General features: G+C 50.7%; 2 protein-coding genes across 2 annotated transcripts in view; both read right to left on the bottom strand.

The window, feature by feature from the left end:
- Positions 1-1696: 1696 nt before the first annotated feature.
- On the bottom strand, positions 1697-12952 carry Tomm40 (translocase of outer mitochondrial membrane 40). Its single transcript, XM_087908302.1, has 10 exons — positions 12843-12952; positions 12467-12745; positions 11742-11809; positions 11068-11160; positions 8467-8568; positions 8277-8382; positions 3806-3928; positions 3576-3652; positions 3376-3478; positions 1697-2227 (listed from the first exon to the last, which is right to left on the bottom strand). Exons 2-10 carry the CDS (start codon positions 12738-12740, stop codon positions 2088-2090), a joined length of 1086 nt encoding a protein of 361 aa, XP_087764428.1. The 5' UTR covers positions 12741-12745; positions 12843-12952; the 3' UTR covers positions 1697-2087.
- A 1373-nt stretch (positions 12953-14325) lies between these two features.
- Nectin2 (nectin cell adhesion molecule 2) overlaps positions 14326-20181 on the bottom strand; it is a 32977-nt gene continuing 27121 nt past the window's right edge. The window contains exons 7-9 of the mRNA XM_087908297.1: positions 16792-16855; positions 16550-16636; positions 14326-15428 (exon numbers count right to left, since the gene is read on the bottom strand). Of these exons, the coding sequence (XP_087764423.1) occupies positions 15156-15428; positions 16550-16636; positions 16792-16855 (424 nt within the window). The 3' untranslated portion in view covers positions 14326-15155. The remainder of the gene's footprint in view (positions 15429-16549; positions 16637-16791; positions 16856-20181) is intronic.

Below are 20181 nucleotides of genomic sequence, written 5' to 3'. Positions count from 1 at the left end.
GGGGTCTGATGCACTTTAAAGGAAGAGGATTGGAGGCTTAAGTGGAAAGTGGGGAGAGCTGCGGGGGTCCATGCCTGTGTCTGTTATGAGGCTAGGCTTCTGGGGTAAATTTTAGTCCCCCACCCACTTTGTTCATTCCTCAGGTACAAAAAGGTGAACTCTCCATGTCCCTGGGCTGCAAAAACTCCAGTTCCACTGGGTTTGAAGCAATACACCTAGGCAAGCCCTGGAAGCCCAGACGCCAGGACTTTAGTCCTGCCAGTTGCCAGATGTGTGACCTTGGGAGAGGGAACTACCCTCCCAGAGTACAGGACCCTCAGGCTGGCCTCAAAATCACAAGCCGGGATTGCGTGTGTGCTACTGGCTTTTCTGAGCAGCTTCTTTGCCCTAAGATCAGAGCAGTTACCTGTGCTGGCGGACACCTGTAGTCCTGGCCACTTGGGAAGCAGAGGCAGGAGGAGTTCACGTAGTCATTAGGGTTTGGGTTGGGTTAGGGTTAAGGCAGCTCAGGGTTGATTCACTGTTAGGATTACATACAGATGGGGTTAGGGTTGGAGGTTAGGATTTGCTTATTCATGAGAGGCTTGAGGAGTGCCCCTGCATATTGATTAGGGTTAGTGCAAGGTTAGGGTTAGGGTGGTAAGTCCCATGCTAACAAAAAGTGAGAAAGCAGCTGCACCGGGGTCGTCTCAGGTAGGACCAAGGTTGCTAGAGGCCTGCCAGGCGCACCAAAGTTTCCTATTCCCAGCTATTGCCCAGAGAGGGTGGCATAGGAGAAGCAGCCACACAGTAAGGTTTGGCACTAACTGGGCAGGCACATGATTCTACAGGATGGCAAGAAGAGAACACCTTATTCCAAGAAGGGTACAGGGTGCCTGGCTAGGCCCAGGCCTGTTAGCTTTGGCTTTATTGAACACTGGTAAGGAGTGGGTGTGGTGAGGTTTTCCGTAGGTTATTAAGGGTCAGCTAACATCCCTAGATCATGCAGCAGAAAGGGTTTTGGTGTTGTTGTCTACAGGGACATGAGCCAGTTTGAGTCTTGCTTGGCATTACAAAATCCAGCACTTCCAGCAGGGAGGGTGCCATGAGAAGCACATGACTCCAGCCACAGAAGTAGGACCCAGTTTGAAGTTGGTATTACACCCCACCAGAGCAAGGGCTGGAATGTAGCCCCATGGAAAAGCACTTTGGTGACCCAGCACCTGCCTGACACGTGAGGCCCAGTTACATCTTCAACCAGCAAAAAATAAAGCTGGACACTCCCTTTGTTTCAGTCTGGGAAGGTCCAAAGGCCCCTTCCTTCCCGAGAGCTACTTTCTGTATTGTGCTGAATTTCTTCCAGGAACTTAGTTTCTTCCTGAAGTTTCCGAGACCTCTGACCTTCCTACCGGGAGAAAGTCACCACAAGCTACCACCTCAGCCCTTTTTGGAACAGGGAGGCTCTGGAGCCCCATCTCCCTGCCCCCACCCTATTTGTAGAGACAAAGTCCTCTGCCACCTCTCAGGGTCAGGCCGCACAGGGGCAAGTGACCTGGAGCCACCCTCCTGGTGAGGCCAGGCCTGTGATGTCCACACCATGCGAGGGTGACTGACGCTGGGCCAGGCTTTCCCTACCCTGTTACCGTGTACCCGTGACCCTCGGCGCCCCCTGCTGGCAGCTGTGCTCAGCAAATGGAGAAAATCGAGGCCTCTCAGATCTTTTTTTCCATGTGTATTTTTTGTTTTTTAAATTTTTTTTCTGTAAAATGTCCCGGTTCTTCCATAACTTATAAACATGATTTCTATCGAGGGGTGGAGGGGAAAGTGACGGGCGGCCAGGCGCTCCTCTGCTGCCCTCGGGAGGACAGGGACATCACGTCATGTCTTTCGTCCCTGAGCCTGTCCAGCCGCTCAGTATTGAGTGCCTTTCTGATTCCAGAACTCCCTCTGGGACCCCAGGCCCCCTGGACATTATCCCCTGGCACTGGGGATCCTAGGGCGGGCGTGGGGTGGATCCCCTCCTTCCCGCTGCCCAGAACCCAGGAGGGAGGGAGAGGAGGGGAGGGCGGCCAGCCCAGTGGTAGTCTGCAGAGGAACGGCGAGAGGGCTCAGCCGATGGTGAGGCCAAAGCCACACAGGAACTTATTCTTGCGGTGGTTCAGGAAGGCGCAGAGGGACAGCGTCAGGGGAAGAGGCGGCAGCTTCTTTTCCAGCGTGGCACCCACGATCCAGTTACTGTTCACAGAGCCTGTGGACCAAGAGAGGGGTAGAGAATGGGTGGGTCGATGTGCCTGATCACCTCCGCGGGTGGTCACACCAGCCCTGTCACGTGTCAAGCAGCTACTTGGGCCTCAAGCAGCTACTTGGGCCGCTCCTTTCCCAAGCCCCGAGTTACATATCCCTGCCCCCATTTGAGGTACTTATCTGCAAAGAAAACATAATAACTTCCCTCTGCTCCTGGAGTTGGGAAAGGAAGTTTGAGTGCACGTGATCATTCCTTGATCACCGCTGGGGTCAGGTGACAGTCCCTGCTTGGGTCAGGTGACAGTCCCTTCGCAGCCCCCTCCACATTTGGTGCCATGGTATAAAAGCTAGCCCCAGCAGAACAATAAAGAAGCTGTTCCACCTCAACCTCGTGCTCTGTGAATTCATTCAACCTGGACAGCCTCCGCAGCAGAGACGCTTGGTTCCAGCCCACGCAGGCGCAGTAGGTAGCAGGGCTGAACTCAATTGGCCCCTAATCGCAGGAGACTGTAGAGTTGGGGGTCACAAGCAGACCCCAGCATCAGGGTTCCAAAGAGAACTAAGACTAACTGACTAAGACTCAGATCACCCAGGTTTGAAAATAGGACAGTCTAGACCTGACTGTCACCACCTAGACTCTTAATGGTCTGTTTCCCACTTGAGGGAACCTTGACTGAAATGTCTTCAGAAGACCGGGTGGCAGGCAAGCCTGCAGGGCATTTTCTTAATTGCCAGCTCACTGTGGGTGGGAATGCCCAGGGGTTAGTAGTCCTGCAGGCCAAGGAGGCCATAAGGAGCAAAGTCACTAGACAGTCTCCGCGGCCTTCTGCACCAGTTCCTGCCCTGATTTCTCAGTGACACAAGTGTGACTGGAGACTTGTAAGCCAAAATCAACCTTTCCTCCCCACCTTGTTTATGGTCGTGGTGTTTCATCACAGCAGTAAGGCGGGAGAGAGCAGGGAGGGCCAGAAGCACCCTATGTTGCCATTCAGTACAGAAGGGGAGAGCTTACTAGATAGGCTAATACTCACAAGATGTGCCCCCCTTTGATAACCACCCTGAGGAATTCACAAGTGTACAAAGGCCCCCAGCACACAGGCAGCTGAGTCACCCCTGTTTGTTTTCCAGGAGGGAAACTGAGGCCTTCCTTACCTTTGAAGAGGAAGTTGGCCTTGGGCAAGTCCAGCTGGTACCCGAAGGAAGCACTAGTGTCTTGCATCCTGGTGCTGGCCTCGAACTCCACGCCCACCTGAAGCTGGGGAGGGAGGGCCCGGCACACGTGAGCTGTCCAATGGGGCTCCTGGGCACACCAACAGCACCAGCCAAACTAGGAAGCACCCCCTCCAGCTCACCTGGTCACTGGCTTTGTGGTAATAAGTTGCGTGCATGCCTGCCTGGCCCAGTGTTACTGTTGCCAACCAGTTGTTCACTAGGAGAGCAGAGTTGGGTGAGGGCTGGGTATCAAGGGGATGAAGGCATCTGGAAACCCACAGCCTCATTGTTCAGACCTAGAACTCTTCCCTCATTCCGAGGTACAGGCCACAGCCTCCTCCCTCAGACCACAAGTGTGCCCCAGGCTCACGTGTGTATTTCCCAGCTAGAGACATGACAGTGCCCTCTTCTCCAGGCCGCCGGTGGTAGACGAGCTCTCCCCCCAGGGCCAGACACGGCGTGATGCTCTGGAGATAGTGGGCCACGAGGATTCCTGCAGGAGGAGAAGGCGCTCAGACTCCAGGGCCCCGCAGGCCTGGATTTACCTCGCCATAGGGGCTCCTCCTATTAACCCTCAGGACAGCTCCTGCCTTTCTGAGGAGCTTCCCTAAGCCAGCAAAGAGGGGTGTACTCCCATAGAACGGAGAGCAAGTACACCTTTAGCCCCAGTACTTGGGAGACTGTTCCAGGCCAGCCAGAGATACACAGTGACACATCTCAAAAAGAGGGCCTTTGCGGAGGACCATCTGGCAGAACAGAGGCAGGACTACATGAGGTCCAGCCTGTGCAGGGATTGAGGCCCTCCCCCCAGACGTGGGAGGTGGAGCCCAGAGTTTTAACCAGGGCCTTGGTGTGTTCCGAGAAGTGTGACCATGGCTAGGACAGATGGGCTGATGGACTCAGGAGCTAGTGTGAGTGTTCCTCAGTGAGCAGGGGACCATCAGCTTCAGGACAGGATCAACCCAATCTGGGCACACCTCTGACCACCATTAATGAACCAACCAACCAACCAACCAGAAGAAACAGAGCCAAAGTCCTGAGTGGCCACCTACAGACAGCAACTTCAAGGCAGAACATCCCTCCACCACAGCTGTAGGGACTACTGAGAGTAAGGACTAACCTAGCACTAAGTGTGTCTCTAACAGTCCTTAGCTTTGGAGCGCCACTGCCCCCCCAAATCATTTCTCTATGCCCAGCCTCCTCTGTCTCCAGGAGACCCCATAGCATATATAGAGGCTAGGGGGTCTCATTGTGGCACAACCCAACTGCTTTCCCCCAAGAACCTGCCATAGCTCTCCAGTGCCCTTGGAGGATCTGAGACCCTCGTAATAATCTGTGGTGCCCTATGGGTTGGACCAAGCTTCAGAGCTTTGTACGCTTGCGTGACACAGCCTATCACTGAAGCTTTCCCTTGACCCAGCTGACTAAACATCTACAAGGCGTGCCCCAGATCTGATCTCCTTTAGTGTGTCAACTGAGACCATCATGGGACACCTGGCTGACCTGTCCCCCTCAGCCCTTTCCTAGGGGTTGAATTTGAAGCCTCTTCTTCTTAGGAGCTTATAGCTCTCCCTCCAGCCAGGGTCTCAGCATGTGGGCCAGGCATGCCTTGAATACGTAGAACTCCAGCTTTAGCCTAATATATGACCGGATCAGAGGTACCACCACAGTCCAGATTTGGCTTTAACTTTTTAAAGATGTGTATGGGTGTTTTGCCTACACGTTTGTCTGTGACATGCACACCTGGTGCCCAGAGGCCAGAATAGGTTATCAAATTGCCTGGATCAGTTACAGGTGGTTATGAACTGGCATCTAGATCCTAGGAATTTAACCTAGGTCCTTTGGAAAACCAGTCAGTGCTGACCGGTTCGGTGTCTCTCATAAAAATGGGGTCTTGTGGGCGGTTGTGGAGCAGCAGGGCTTTAATCCCAGCACTTGGGAAGCAGAGGCAGGTGGATCTCCGTGAGTTCGAGGTCAGCCTGGTCTACAAGAGCTAGTTCCAGGACAGGCTCCAAAAGTCAGAGAAACCCTGTTTGGAAAAACCAAAAAGGGTCTCATGCCAGGTGCGACCTGAGTCCCAACAAATGTGACAGAGGAAGAGGCAGGAAGAGTTTGAGGCCAACCTGGTCTACACAGAGACCCTGCTTCAACAAAGGATCTTGCTAGCCTCAAACTTGTGGCAATCCTTCTGCCTTGATCTCCCAAGTGGCTGGATTATAGGCATGTGCCACCGCACTGTACTCAAGATTTCATCCCCACCCTCATCAGTAGTTGTGCAAGCCTGTGTACATTGCTCGTGCAAGTGTACATAGGTCAGAAGACAACTTATGGAGCTGGTTTCCTTCCGTGTTTGTCACAGGGATCAAACTCGGCACGTCAGGCATGGCAGCAAGTGCCTTTCCCTGCTAAGCCACTGTGTTGGCCCTACCTTGTATTCTCTATGTAATTCCGGATGGCCTAGAACTTTTGGGAATTCTCCTGCCCCCTCCTCCCAAGCGTTAGGATTACAGGTGAGAACCAAGCTCAAGAGGCTGAGACAAAGCCTCTCTATGGACTTGGGAAGAGTCCTGGGATTTGGAGTGCCCAACTTTGGTCAGTGTGATTGCTGAGGACCCAATGCAGGGCTCTGTACATGCTCGGCAAGCACTCGGGTCATCAGGCAGGTGCTCTACCATCCAGCCTGGCTCCACCCTCTTTATTTTCTGTAGTGCAGCTGATAAACAGAGCCCATGGTGTTAATATGTGCAATGACCCAAAAGCTCGACTCCAGTCTTTGTAGTCCTGATTCTTGACCTCTCTATCCCAGGCTGCCTAGGAGGCCCTGCTATTCCTCCCAAGCTTGTCTGCACTGGTCCCCACCGTAGGAGCCCCGTAAAGACAGAAGTTTTGAGTATAGTCCTGGTTCCGCAATGTATTAAGATACTTCTGATGGTCACAACTCGGAGGGTGTGTCGTCAACGGCTAAACATGGCACACCCAAGGACAGTCTAGCCAAAGTCACATCCTGAAGCTTAAAGCACAAAAGCTTTGAATGAATTTTTAGTGTGGACACAGCCCAGAGGTAGATCCCCTGCCTAGACTCCCCGAGTGAGGGTTTAGGGATGTGATACAGAGGTGGAGAACCTGACTAGTCTTGGCTTCCATCTTTAGCACTGCAAATGCATGAACGAGGACCATAAAGCCAGGCACTGCAGAATTCATCAACAAAATCACCTTCTTTAAGCAAATGGATGAATGAACCTAATGTCCTAAGGGACTAGTACCACCCAAACTGCAAGGTAAGGGCAGGCCTCAGGAAGGCAGGCTGGAAGGCCCCACCAGGTTCCACCCTGATCTGCTCAAAGCCGATAGCTTTTTCTTTTAGTTTTGACAGGGTTTCTCCGTGTATCCCTGGTTGTCCTGAAACCCGTAAAGATCTGCCTACCTCTATCTGTGTACCACTAGGACAGCTCTGCTGACAGCGTCTTAAATGACTACCAGTAGCCGGACGTAATCCCAGCACTTGGGAGGCAGAGGCAAGCAGATCTCTGAGTCTAAGGTCTACAAGAGCTAGTTCCAGGACAGACTCCAAAGCCACGGAGAAACCCTGTCTCAAAAAACCAAACCAAGGGCTGGAGGGATGGCTCAGAGGTAAAGAGCACTGACTGTTCTACAGGAGGTCCTGAGTTCAATTCCCAGCAACCACATGGTGGCTCTCAGCCATCTGTAATGAGATCTGGTGCCCTCTTCTGGCCTGCAGGCATACATGAAGGCTGAACACTGTGTACATAATAAATAAATAAATCTTAAAAAAATCTCCCTTCTTCTAAAAAACAAAACAAAAAAAACCAAAACAAAAAAAAAACCCAAACCAAACCATCAAAACAAAACAAATAAGAACGAAAAAAAAAAAAAAAAAGAAAGAAAAAAAAAACAGTCACTCTGCAGATATATATGTTGGATGACTGGAAGGCCGGCATCTGTGTACCAGCCAGAGACCCTACCATCCCCCAAATCCAGCAAACCACCCCCTCTTTTTTTTTTTAAGAGATCACCCCTCCTCCTTTTGCCTCTTGGCTGAGGTACTGCCATGACAAATTCTCTGGATCTGTAAGCCTGAATAAGGCCAACAGTCCTTCAGTAAGTCACATTAGCCATGGCGCTTCTACCACAGCAGCAGAGCCAACACTCCAGGCTGGCCTTCACCAGCACCAATCTGCTGTGCGCCTGAGTACAGGTTGAATATAGGTTTGCATCACCAAACCCACATTTATTATTCATTTATTTTTGGTTTCTTTGTTTCAAAGACCACCTCACCATGTAGCCCAGGCTGGCCTTAAAGGTGTCTTTCAAGGGACCCAGATGCTATGTCCAGCAGCCATAAAGCGGCTTGCTGAAGTCTAATCCCAGCTCAGGGCAACAGAAGCACATGCAGGCAAACACCATACACAGCAAATTATTAAAAAAAAAAAAAAAAAAGAAGAAGAAGAAGAAGAACAACATGTACCCTCCCTAAAGAGTTCCAAGCCTGATCTTTGATCCTCCCCAGTCCTGGGATTACAGGTGTGACCACACCTGGCCGTTTGTTTGGCTTTTTATTTTTATATTTTTATTTTTTTTTGAGGCAGGGATTCATAGCTTAGGCTGCCAGAAATTCATGACTGCCCTGTCTTAGCCTTGTAAGCGCTGGGATCACAAGGTTGTCTGACACTCAAGCATCTCAAGTCGTTCCTTCCTACTTTGCCACCCCTCAGAGGGAAGCATGGGAGACCGCAAGAGACAAAGTCACACGTGCCTTGTGGGGAAGGGGGAATCGGATCAAGGCTTCAGGACCACCCGTGAGCCCCTCCCCCACCTCTTACCTGAACCCACCAAGACATCTGGGTTCCCTAGGGTGACAGCAGCCGTGAAGTCAGAACCCCGGTACTCCCCATCCACCTGCCAGTTCACGAACTTTGACTGCTGGGTCTGTGGGGGAGGGGCAGTGTGAGGACCATGCATGAGGGAGCACCTGTGAGTGTGACAGGCTACACACAACCATGCATAACTCACCTGGATGGCCATCTTGGACCTGAGGCCTGGGCTCAGCTGATGGATGACCTGTGCATTGAGGCTGCCACTGTTGTCCATATCCCCTACCAGCACGGGAAATGCCTGTGGGGCAGAGGGCAGCGTAGAGTCAGAGAAGCAACACAGCAGTTAAGTCTAAGCAAGAAGCCTGGACTCTAAGTACCACATTGGCAGCCCCTCCTCCAGGAAGCCTCCTCAGTGCTTGGCCGTGTCCATTTTGGTCCCCTCAGCAACACAGTCACCGCTGGAACTACTGGACTGTGAGCCCAATGTTTCTGTCACTGCTCATCCTGCCAGGCTGATAATCTGGGTACTGATTAGCTGCAGGGTTTTTTTTTTTTTTTTTTTTTTTTTTAAGTTTCTCAAGTCCTGGATTCTCTGTGTTGCCCTGGCCGTCCTGGAACTCTGTAAAGCAGGCTGGTCACAAATGCAGAGATCCTCCTGCCTCTGCCTCCCGAGTGCTGGGATTAAGGGTGTGCGCCACCACTGCCCAGTTACTCTCTTTTTGGGATAGGGTTTCACGTTGCTGAGATGAGCACCAACACCAAAAGATGACTGGGGGAGAAAAGATCGACTTTGGCTTCTAGTTCCACACCACAGCGCATCACTGAGGGAAGTTGGAGCAGGATCTGAGTGCAGGAACATGGAGGCAGGAGCTGAGGTCCTGCGGGTGCTACTCACTGGCTTATTAGCCTTGCCCATAGCACCCAGGGCCACCAGTCCAGGGGTAGCACTGCCCAGTGAGCTGGACCCTCACATCCATCATCACTCACAAACACGCCCTGCAGTCAATCTGGAGGTGGCATTTCCAACTGAAGTCCCTCTTCCCAGATGTCTGCAGCTTGCATCAAGCAGACACACACCAGTCAGCACACTAGCTATGTCACACAGGATACTTTGAACTCCTAAGTGCTAGATTACAGGTCTGATCCACCAACGTTCTCTTTGGTTTGTATGTCTATTTACTAGTTTAAGCAAGTAGGTCTTGCTAAGAGGCCTGGGCTTGAACTCATATTTTGTAGGTAGGCTCTGCTTCCTGACTGACAACACAAGTTCCTCAGGGATCTTCCATTCCTGCTGCCATGTCTTCTCTGCCAGGATGGCATACTTCCTCTCCAACTATTGCAGGCCACTTGCTTCCCACACCAGGGGACTTCCCAATCTCCAAGTAATGTCACAGTCCAGTTTGGACTCTTACATATTTGCCCCCCTCTGCTCTTCAGAACACGTCTTAAGGGGACAATGAGATGGCTCAGTAGGAAGGTCAAGGTGCTTGTCACCAAGTCTGAGGACATGAGTTCAATCACAGGACACACAAGGTAGAAGCAAAGAAATGACTCCTGGAAAGCTGTCCTCTGCCCCCACAGGCCTCCCCCCACACAAATAAACGTAAGTCATCCTGCACTTCACGGCTTTTCTGCCTCCCAACACTAGGAGCCTCCTACAGATGGGCAGCCAAGCAAGGTCCCCTTAGCTACTCTAAAGCAGCTGCAGGTAGCATTTACTCCTTGTCAGAGGCCAGACCTTGCTGATCTGGAGGTAGAATAGTGGAGAAAATTTACAAAAGAAAAAAAGTATCAGGCATGGAGGCATAAATCTTGAATCCCAATACCTGGGAGATAGAGGCAGAAGGGCAAAAAGATCTGAGTTGGATACTAGCACGGTTTACATAAAGAGTTCTAGTCCACTCAGGGCTTGGATAGGTAAGAAACTAGATAGGATAGGTAAGAACTCTCCTACACACAAGTATGAGAATCACGGTTCAAATCTCCAGTACTTGCATAAGCACCAGGTATGGCTGCTCATGCCCGTCACTCTAACACTGCAGAGACAATGGGTCCCTGTGAGCTGGCTGGTCAGCCACTGCAGCCAAGATGGTGAGCTTCCAGATCAGATGTTCTGTTTTGGCCCTTGCAAATGCAAACACTGGAACAGGCACCTGCACACGTGCATACTTCATGCAAAGTGAACACATTAAGTGTCGAGGATGTAATTCAGTTGGTAAGAATGCTTGCCTAGAATGCCCTGGGTTTGATTCCCAGCACCAGATAAAACCCACACCTGATGACTTATGCCTGAAACCCCAGCACTTGGGGAAACAAAGATCCTCAGCTACAGCTCAAGCCCAGCTGGGACATGAGACTTTGTCTCCAAAAGTAAAAAAAACCAGAACAGGTAACATAAGCAGACTCAGGACCAGTTCCTACCCCTCCCAAAACTCCACATCCCACTATCCACCCCCTGCTAGGGCAACGGGAGCAACACACCTGAAGGAATCATCTAACCCCATTTCCTCCCCTTGCCACATTTTTCCATGGCTCTCCAGCGCCCCCTAGAGGACGTTCAAGCGCAGAGTCTGACATTCCTGATCCTATACCTGGTTCCCAGCATCCTGGTCACTCGGTCTTGATGTATCTGCCCGAGTCTTCGATCACCCAGCCCAGGACAAAACAAAGAACAAGTACGCTAGGGATGCTGCTGCAGGAGGGGATCACCTGTCCTAACACCACCTCCGAGCCTGTCACTTGTCCACCTATTCCCTCAATAGAAAAATTCAATGGCGAATGACCAAAGGAACCTTACCTCTGTGGGACTCAGCTGCTTCGTCCCCACATACGTAACCCCAAAGTGGTAATTGGACTCCCCAATTGTGCCGAGGGCTACTGTGTGGGTCACCTGGGGGAAGAGAGTGAGTTATGTATGGGGTCTTGGCAAAGCTGGCTTATCCAAAGACAAGAGTTTTGGGGCTGGGCCGGGAATAAAAACTAGGGATACAGGAGTGAACATTGGGTGGCAAACCATCCTCAGCAACATCAATGCCTAGGGTTCCAACCCAGCAGATGAACAAAACAAACACCAGGCGTGGCCAGGTAAGATTAAGAGGCACCTAGGGAGAAAAGTGGAGCTAGAGTGGGCTACACACCTGTCGTTGCACCCCAGCTTGAGGCTGCAGGGTAAGAGGCACCTCTGAATTCTGGGTCCCTAAATCCAAACCTTCCCACTCCCCTAGAGTAGCCAGCCTGGAATGTGTGAGACTCTTATTGCTCATTTTCCTTTTATGTTTTGATGCAGGGTCTTGCTATGCATCTCAAGGCTGGCCTGGGACATAGGATCTTCCTGCTTCAGCCCCTGCCAGTGCTGAGATCTAAAGAAGCACAAGCCACTAGTGCTAACTACTTGTCACCTACCAAAAGCCCAGGCCTTTAGAAGCACGAGGGGAGCTGTATGCATGGAGGGTCATGGCACCACAGACTCACCTGGAAGCGGTTACTCAACCCTTTGTTGACTGTAAGTTTGACACCTTCCATCTGCACTGGAAACAGTTCTGTAGAAGAGAGATGCTGTTACAGTCCAAACCCTCCCCTGCTCTCCTCCCAGCCCCAGTTCTCTGCGGAGACCCACGTCTCACAGAACATCCCACCACTAGAGGAAACTGCCTAGTGAATGGTGCTGGGCCCTCTAATTGTTTCTAAAACCCAGTACAATCACCTGGATTTAGGAAACTCACTTTCTTGCCAAATTTCTCATCCATACAATGCGGATCCTCACCACACAGAACTGTTACAAGTATTTTATAAGTTAACACGTATTTTAGCATCAAAGATAAAAGTGTACCTCTCTTGATCAAAATGATCCCAGGGCAGGATCCAGATCCCTTGGGTTGCACCCCTCACAGGAACATTGGGGAACACCTTGCTGACACTGTGACCTTGGGCCATAATTCCTTTTCTGATCACACACACTAAAGAGTCTGACGGGGTTGGTCCCGGGCTCGCAGTGTCCAAGACCTCTCTCTCCTGCTGTGGCATTCTTACCCAGGGACTTCGCCATCTGATCGCAGTTCCGAGCTCCAAGTCCAAGGTCCCACTGTCCCATCCCATCCCCAACTCCTAACATTCTGTTCAATGACTGCAACGATGCGCGCCAATCCTCCGGGGTCCTTCCCCTTTCCCTCAGGTAAGCTGGGTACGGCACCCCTCACCTTTGCATTTCCGGTGGCACTCCTCGAACGTGCCCGGGTTGGGCAGGCAGCCGCAGCCCCCATCGTCCGAGGCCCCAGCTGCGCCGCCGGTCGCAGCCCCGGGAGTCCGTTCCGAGCCGCGGCTCGCGCTCGACCCTGTGCCCAGGCCACCCCCGAGCGGCGGCAGCGTAAAGCCGGGCGGCGAAGGCGGCGGCGGCGGTAACCCCACGAGGGACGGCGTAGGAGGCGGCGGTGGCCCTGCGGGCGGAGAGCTAGCGGCCAACACGTTCCCCATGGTATCTGCGAGGGGAAGGGTCAGAGGGCAGAGGTCAGGGGTCACACACACTCCTGGATGCGACCTCAGCCACCTCCCACCCAACTCGGACCCGGTTCTCACTGGCGGCGGCGGCGCCTGTTCCCGGCCTGGGGTCTGCTCCTACCCCGTGCGCTCCGCGCAACCGAACCCACTGCCGCCGCCGCGGCTGTTTCCCCGCCCCATGGAGCCTATTGGTTCATTTTTCTCCAAAATCCTCCCACCACGCTCGAAGCGAGACTTTTTATTGGAGTTCTGGAAGGAAGTACCACCCATCTCGCTGAAACACTCATTTCTATTGGTTCTCAATGTCAATCGGTCAGTGCCGCTTCTCCGCCTTTCCCATTGGCTGGCAAAGCCCATGCCCATTGGCTCACGACCCCGCGGGTCTGAAACTGGCTCTCTATTCGTCGATACCTCTTGCTTCGCAACGCCCACTTGCTCATTGCCCCACCATCCTCCTGGAGGAACGGAGCTCCGCCCCAGAAAACGCCGTGACCATTGGGCAGCTTTGGCTCATCTCGCACTCTGATTGGCTACGGCATGTCTAGTGGGCCGACCTCGATGACGTTTGCATCGGTTATCTCATTGGCTAAGGTGCCGGGGTCAAAGGACGTGGGCTGAGGTGCGTTGCACCGTAGACGCTGCTAGGCAGCAAGGTCAGGTCCGGCGCCCCACCAGGCACTGCGGTGGAGGGGCTGGGTCGCCGACGGCAAAGCCGGAAGTGCGACCCCTTCCCACAGTGCCTCGGGAAAGCCTCAAACAGTCCTGTGAAGAGTGGCCCGCGTTGACTTACCCACAATGCCCGCCTTCCCCTGACCACAGCTGCCTCGGAGCCCACCCCTTGTGTTACCCAGCCTGCCGACCGCTCCCGCGTCACCGCGGCTTCTATCTTTGGCTCATTCATTCCTTTCCCATTACCCAGCATTCATTCTCCCATTCATTGCACTTCATTTCCTCTGTTTTGGCCATTTCTGCCCGTTCACTTTCATCATCCTTCCGGCCTTTCTCTAATTACATCTTGTCTTGGAATCTTTTACCTCCTGGCTATTTACCCATTACACCCACATTCCTTGTTTCTTCTTATCTCTTTGCCTCTGGCTCATTCATTTAGATACATTACCCATCACACCTTGGGGGCTTCTTTGAAAATATTTTCCCCATGACCTATTTTTTTTAATGACACCCCCTCCCCACCAACTCACTATGTATTTCCAAGCTGACCTCAGCTTCTCAAGTACCCTTAGCCTATTAATTGTCGTTGACTTATTAAACCTAAGCCCCTCTTGGCTGGTTACTGGTGTGTTTATCTCTGTTTCCTTTACTTTGAGCTGTTAATCGTTAGGCAGCTGTTGTAGCCAGTCCTTTCAATACAGTCTGCACGTTAGACGCCTCTTGCATTCCTGTCGTTTTGTTTTAATTGATGCGGTTTTACTTAATACTATTATCAATTTCTGGGATATTTTTGTTCTTTGCGGAGGGGGCCAATTTTGTATTGACTTATTTATTTCCCTTGTTCGTTTCCCTCATATCTTATCCCACTCTAAACTCACAGAAAACACAAGACTTTATCAAAGTATAAATTCATATTTTGTAGGAAATGCTTACAAAATAATATTGCCCAAACTCCCAACCCAGATGCCCCATCTCATACACACCCCAAACCCCTAAAGAGGGATATGTAATTCCCTTCCATAAGATAGAGGTCAAAAGGATTCAGTAGTCTTCAAGATAAGAACAAATCTCTCAAACCTGGGGTGGCAAGGCACACTTGCATTAGGCTCTCCCCTCCAGCTCTGGAGACAGGAACTGGGGTACCGGGTGATGAGAAGAGGGTGTGAACCCTGAGATTCCTGCCTGCAGGAGTGGGTGGAGATGGGGAGGTCCTACCTTACACAGGGGGAGGCTTCTCCTTTTTACCTTTGGGGAGGAGGGTGGGAAGGGATCAGGTGAGCTTCTGCTGCCTGGAGGGCTCAGGTCTGAGCAGCAGGGGGCCCCTGATCCCCTTCTTGCAGACCTGTGGGGACACTATTGCTTGAGGGCAAGTCCAAGGTCCCAAGTCTTCTTTATGGGTAGGTGAGATCTAGGTGGGCAGTGAGTGGCAAGGTCAGCCGGTCACAGTCCTAGGAGTCCTTGAGGGGATCAGAGGTGGTGCAGAAGGACCCTCTGAGCTTCCTGCCTCGGGAGATAAAATTCCCGGGTTTCCAGCCACTCAGGTTTGTCTGGGTCAGAATCATAAGTTGGAGGTCATGGTGGAGCCACTAAGAAGTCACAGGTGGACTGTAGGGGTGATAGCTGACCCTGGCTTGGCTGGAAGTCAGAGAATGTCCTAGATCACTGGTGGGAAAATGGGGGGGGGGTCAATGGTGAAAGGTGAGAGATCAGAGGCCCTGTGCCTCACACATACATGGCCCGTGACACAAAAAAGTCTTTGCCTTGGTAGGAATCAGAGGGGCTGGGGTAGGACAGGGCATCATAAATAGGATTAATTTTATCCAGGAAGTCTTCTTCCTCCCCATCTTCCTCCTCGTCTTCAAGATCCAGGGAAACCCCCTCCACAACAGAGGGTCCTGGAGGTACCAGAAGAGAAGGTCCCAGGCCTGTGGCTCCCAAAAGCAGGGGCCCTGACCGCTCTTCCAGGGTGGGCAGCTCGTGATACCTAGGCGTATCCTACAAGTGGAGAGCAAGCAGGAATTCAAGGTCACCTCAGTCGCAGGATGGCATTCCCTGATCTGCCCCCTTGGCCCAAGATTCTTGACCATCCTTTCCCTATGCCAAAAAGACTCAACCACCCCACTGTCGTCCTTTCTCCCTGGGCGGAACTGCTCAGTATAGCCATCCTGCTCAGCACTGGCTTCCTCACCCTGCCAGTCCTCTTTCTTGATCCCTGAACCCAAATCCTTACACTTGACCTCTTCTGTGATATGTTTGCTTGTTTCTTTTTTCTAGGCTGGCCTTGAACTCGTAGTGTTGGGATAAGTGTGCACTCTTGGATCTGCTTGACTTTTTTATTTTTCAAACACATAGACTATGTAGCATAGGATGGGCTCAAACAGTGTAATCCCGCCTCAGACTCCCAAGTACTGAGACTACAGATGTAATTCTCACACCAGGTTTGACAGTCAGTCTTTTCTTTTGGTTGTTGAAAATAATTCGTGCGTGTGCGTGTGTGTATACACAAAGACCAGAAGAGGGTATTTGACCCTCAAAGCTGTAGTCCCAGGCATTTGGCGATGCCCTACCATGTGACACAGACCCTCCCTCAGTCTCCAGCTCTGGTCCTCAGGATGACACAGCAAGCGCAAAACTGCTGAGTCATCAACCCTGCTGGTCTCCTTGGCTATTTTGAAACAAAGTCTCATTCTTTAACTCATGCCAGCCTTGAACTATGTAGCCCAGGTTGATTGAACCCACTATGATTGGAATTCTTACAATCCTGCCTCAGCTCCCCAAGTGTTGAGATTACAGGCAGGAGCTACCAAGCTCTGGCCTCAATCTTTATTTAACCCTGAGTGCCAATCAGGTCTTTAAACCTCAAACTGCTTTGACCTCTGTACTCAACTCCTGACCATCCAGGGGACCTCAAAGGAATGTTCCTATCACAGAGGAGACTCCAGGGAAATGTTGTCTCCATCATAGAGGGGACCCTAGGGGAATGTCTCCGTGATGGTATCTCTGCTGCAGGCACAGATCCTGAGCAACTCAGAAGCCCTAAGTCACTCTACTCAGCCTTGACCCCCTGACCCTTAACCCAACCCTTAACCCACCCTAGTTTACCCAGAAACTCCCACCTGATCAGCACAAGAGACACCAGCATCGAAGTATGGCGTCTTCACTGAGCTGTGCTCTGAGGCCCCCAGAGTGAAGAGTTGGGAGGGCTGTGGCACGACACAAGGGTAAGAAGTCAGGACCCCTCATGGTGGCCCCCTCCCAGGCAGCCCTGTCCCAGCCCAACAGCCCGCTCCCACTCGACCCTAGGGAGGAAGAGTGAGAAGGGAAGCAGGGTTGCTTGGGCTCTAGAGGAACACCTCACCATCTCTGGTTCTTCCAGCTTGGCCTTGGGGGTTGGTGGTTTATAGGAGGGAGGTTCTTCAAGTCTGCAAGGGTCAAGGGTAGGAGTCAGATCAAAGAATTCTAGCTCCTCGCCCATCCCCAGTTTATTCTTTTACAAGAAATCTGGCCAGGTGTCAAAATGCTGTTTTTTTGACTGTGGTTTTTAGCACTATCCCTGCCCCAACCCCAGTGCTCTGAGGGAGTCAAACCAAGTAAGGTAGAGACCTGGCATCTCAGACCTCTCCAGGAAGAATTCAAAGAATTCTCATTCAAATAAGTGATCCAGGTGTGTGGCCCAGACCTGTGACCCCAGCCCTGTGGAGGGAATCTTGAGTTCAAGGCCAGCTCTGCCTACTTGAGGAGTTCCAGGCTAACTAGTGGGATCCTGTTTCAAAAACAAACAGACCAAGGTGGGTGGAGCCTGGGGAAAGCCGTCCAAGGTTGTCCTCTGCCCTCTCTGAGACCCAAATGGCGGAAATAGAGACCCTTTGACCTCCACTAGATAACATTCTCTTACACACACACACACACACACACACACACACACACACACACACTTCCAAAGGGAAATTGGAGAGATGGCTCCTCAGTGGGTAAGAGCACTGGCTGCCTTTCCAAAGGACTTGTGTTCAATTCCCAGCACCCTTATTAGGGAGTTCACTACAGCCTGTAACTCAAGCTCCTAGATTCAAGGTCTTTTGGCCCCTGAGGGCGCGCACACACACAAAGACAGTCACAGAGACCCACCTGTACACAGAGACAGACAGACAGACACACACACACACATAAAAATAAATCTTTTTTTTCTTCAGTTTTTCCTTTTTTGTTTTCAAGTCAATGTTTCTCTATATCCCTGCTGTCTTGGGACTTGCTCTATAGACCAGACTGGCCTTGAACTCTACCTGCCTCTGTCTCCTGAGAGCTGGAAAGAAAGGCATGCATCACTGCCATCCAACTAAGAAAATAAATCTTAAAAACAAAACAAAAATAAATAGGCAAGTTGACTAGCAGATAAATGCTTTGAAAAACCTGAATTCAAACTGGGCAATGGAGGCACACACCTTTAATCCCAGCACTCAGGAGAGGAGCCAGAGGCAGGTAGATCTCTGAGTTGGAGGCCAGCCTAGTCTACAGACCAAGTTCCAAGATAGCCAAGGCTACACAACATAAATATGCAATATTTCTAAAAACAAACAAATAGCTGGGCAGTGGGGGCACACACCTTTAATCCCAACACTGGCAGCCGTAGGAGCCAGCCGTGATAAGCTAAATATAAACAGCTTACCCAAAGGAAGTTCTTTATTTCCAGCCATTATTACCTGCCAGAGTAGGACTCACCCATTGATAAATTTAAATGGAAGCCTTGAATCTCAGTAGTTTACCCTGAAGCAATACCTGGTCACAGGAAGGACCATAAACTAAGATTACCTGAGCACCACCCAAAAACAGACCATCCAAAGGAAATTTCTAACATTCCAACCGCTGTAGATAGGAATACCTGCTGCCCTACATTCACCAGGACACCCCTAGACAAATGTCAGCCACTCAGGGATCCTGAACCTCAGAAACCCCTTACGCCCACCTTTACTACTATAAAACCCTATTCTAGGGGCTGGAGAGATGGCTTAGAGGTTAGGAGCACTGACTGCTCTTCCGGAGGTCCTGAGTTCAATTCCCAGCAACCACATGATGGTTCACAATCATCTGTAATGAGATCTGGTGCCCTCTTCTGGCCTGCAGGCATATATGGAGGCTGAATACTGTGTACATAATAAATAAATCTTAAAAAAAAAAGAAAACCTATTCTAAGTGAGTTCAGGGATCTCTGTTTATTCCAATACGTTGGACATGCGGAGAGACTGAGTTTGCAAACTTGCATAAAATAAAGGTTCTTTGCTTTTACATATGGGACTTGGTCTCCTTGTTGGCTTTTTGGGGGACTTCGTGGATTTGGGCATAACAAATGCAGACATATAAGCAAGTAAACATACAGAGAAAATAAAAATAAATCTTAATAAATCTTTTTTTTTCTTTTTTTCTTTTTTTTTGGTTTTACAAACATCCCTAACAGTGCTGGAAGTTGCTCTGTAGACCAGGCTGGCCTCGAGATCTGCCTGCCTCTACTTCCTCAGTGCTGGGATTAGGTTGTGTGCCACCACCCCCTGACTTCTTCTTCTCTCTCTTTTTTAAAGTTAAAGAAAAAAACAGTAGACTTATACAGCAGAATCATTTAGGAAGCATGTTACTAATTCAAAACCCAGTCTTGTGGGAATTCTGGCTCAGTGGGTTTTCTGGCAGGCCCGGAAATGGGAATGTACTATTTGTTGTGAGATAGGGCATCCCAAACTGGCCTTGAATTCTCAATCCTCCTACCTCATCCTCCTGAGATCTGGGCTCATAAGCATATACCATCATCCTTGGTTAGTGTGCACATTATAATTTTTTTTTGAAATTTTTAAAAAAAGATTTATTTATTATATATACAGTGTTCTATCTGCATGTATCCCTGCAGGCCAGAAGAGGGCACCAGATCTCATTTCTCATTATAAATTGATATAAATGTTTAATTGATATAAATGTTGTCAGTTAACATGTGGTTGCTGGAACTTGAACTCAGGACCTCTGGAAGAGCGGTCAGTGCTCTTAACCTCTGAGCCGTATCTTCAGCCCCCATATTGTGTCTCTCTTTGACTCTGTGTGTGACACACACACATGTTCTCAAGAGATAATGTTCATGCATGCCGAGGTCAAAGGGTAACTTGTGGAAGGGTTTTCTCCCTTTCTGCCACGTGGATTTCAGGGAATGAACTCAGGACATCAGGCTTAGCAGCATGCACCTTATTGGCTGAATCATCTTTCTGGCCAGTATCTTAACTTTGTTGAGATTGTTTCTCATCAGCCTGTGTGGTGGTTTGAACAAGACTGATTCCCATGAGCTTATATGTTTGTATGCTGGCTCCCCAGTTAATGGAACTGTTTGGGAAGGATTAGGAGGTGTGGCCTTGTTGGAGGAGCTGTGTGTCACTGTAAGTTTGTCACTCTGAGGTTTCAAAAGCCCAGAATCAGTCTCATTCTCTCTCCGCCTGCTGCCTGGGATCAGCACTTAAGATCCCTGCGACTGCTCCAGTGCCAGGCCTGCCTACTGCCAGCGCCATGGCAGTCATGGACTCGCCCCAGAAACTGTAAGCAAGCCCCCAATTAAATCCTTTTCTTTAATAGCTGTCTTGGTCTGGGGCTGGAGAGATGGCTCAGAGGTTAAGAGCACTGGCAGCTCTTCTAGAGGTCCTGAGTTCAATTCCCAGCAACCACATGGTGGCTCTCAACTATCTATAATGGATCTAGTGCCCTCTTCTGTTAGGCATACATGCAG

The sequence above is a fragment of the Myodes glareolus genome, chromosome 1 (assembly GCF_982192425.1).
Source record: "Myodes glareolus chromosome 1, mMyoGla1.1, whole genome shotgun sequence".
Lineage (NCBI taxonomy): Eukaryota > Metazoa > Chordata > Mammalia > Rodentia > Cricetidae > Myodes > Myodes glareolus.
This window is presented reverse-complemented; position numbering and strand designations above follow the sequence as displayed.

Excerpts from the sequence above, each read along its gene's own strand:
- Tomm40 (XM_087908302.1), bottom strand. The coding sequence starts at position 12,740 with ATGGGGAACGTGTTGGCCGCTAGCTCTCCGCCCGCAGGGCCACCGCCG. Across the intron at positions 3,479-3,575 it reads ACCACAAAGCCAGTGACCAG|CTTCAGGTGGGCGTGGAGTT; the intron begins GTGAGCTGGAGG and ends CTCCCTCCCCAG. Across the intron at positions 2,228-3,375 it reads GGCCAACTTCCTCTTCAAAG|GCTCTGTGAACAGTAACTGG; the intron begins GTAAGGAAGGCC and ends CTTGGTCCACAG.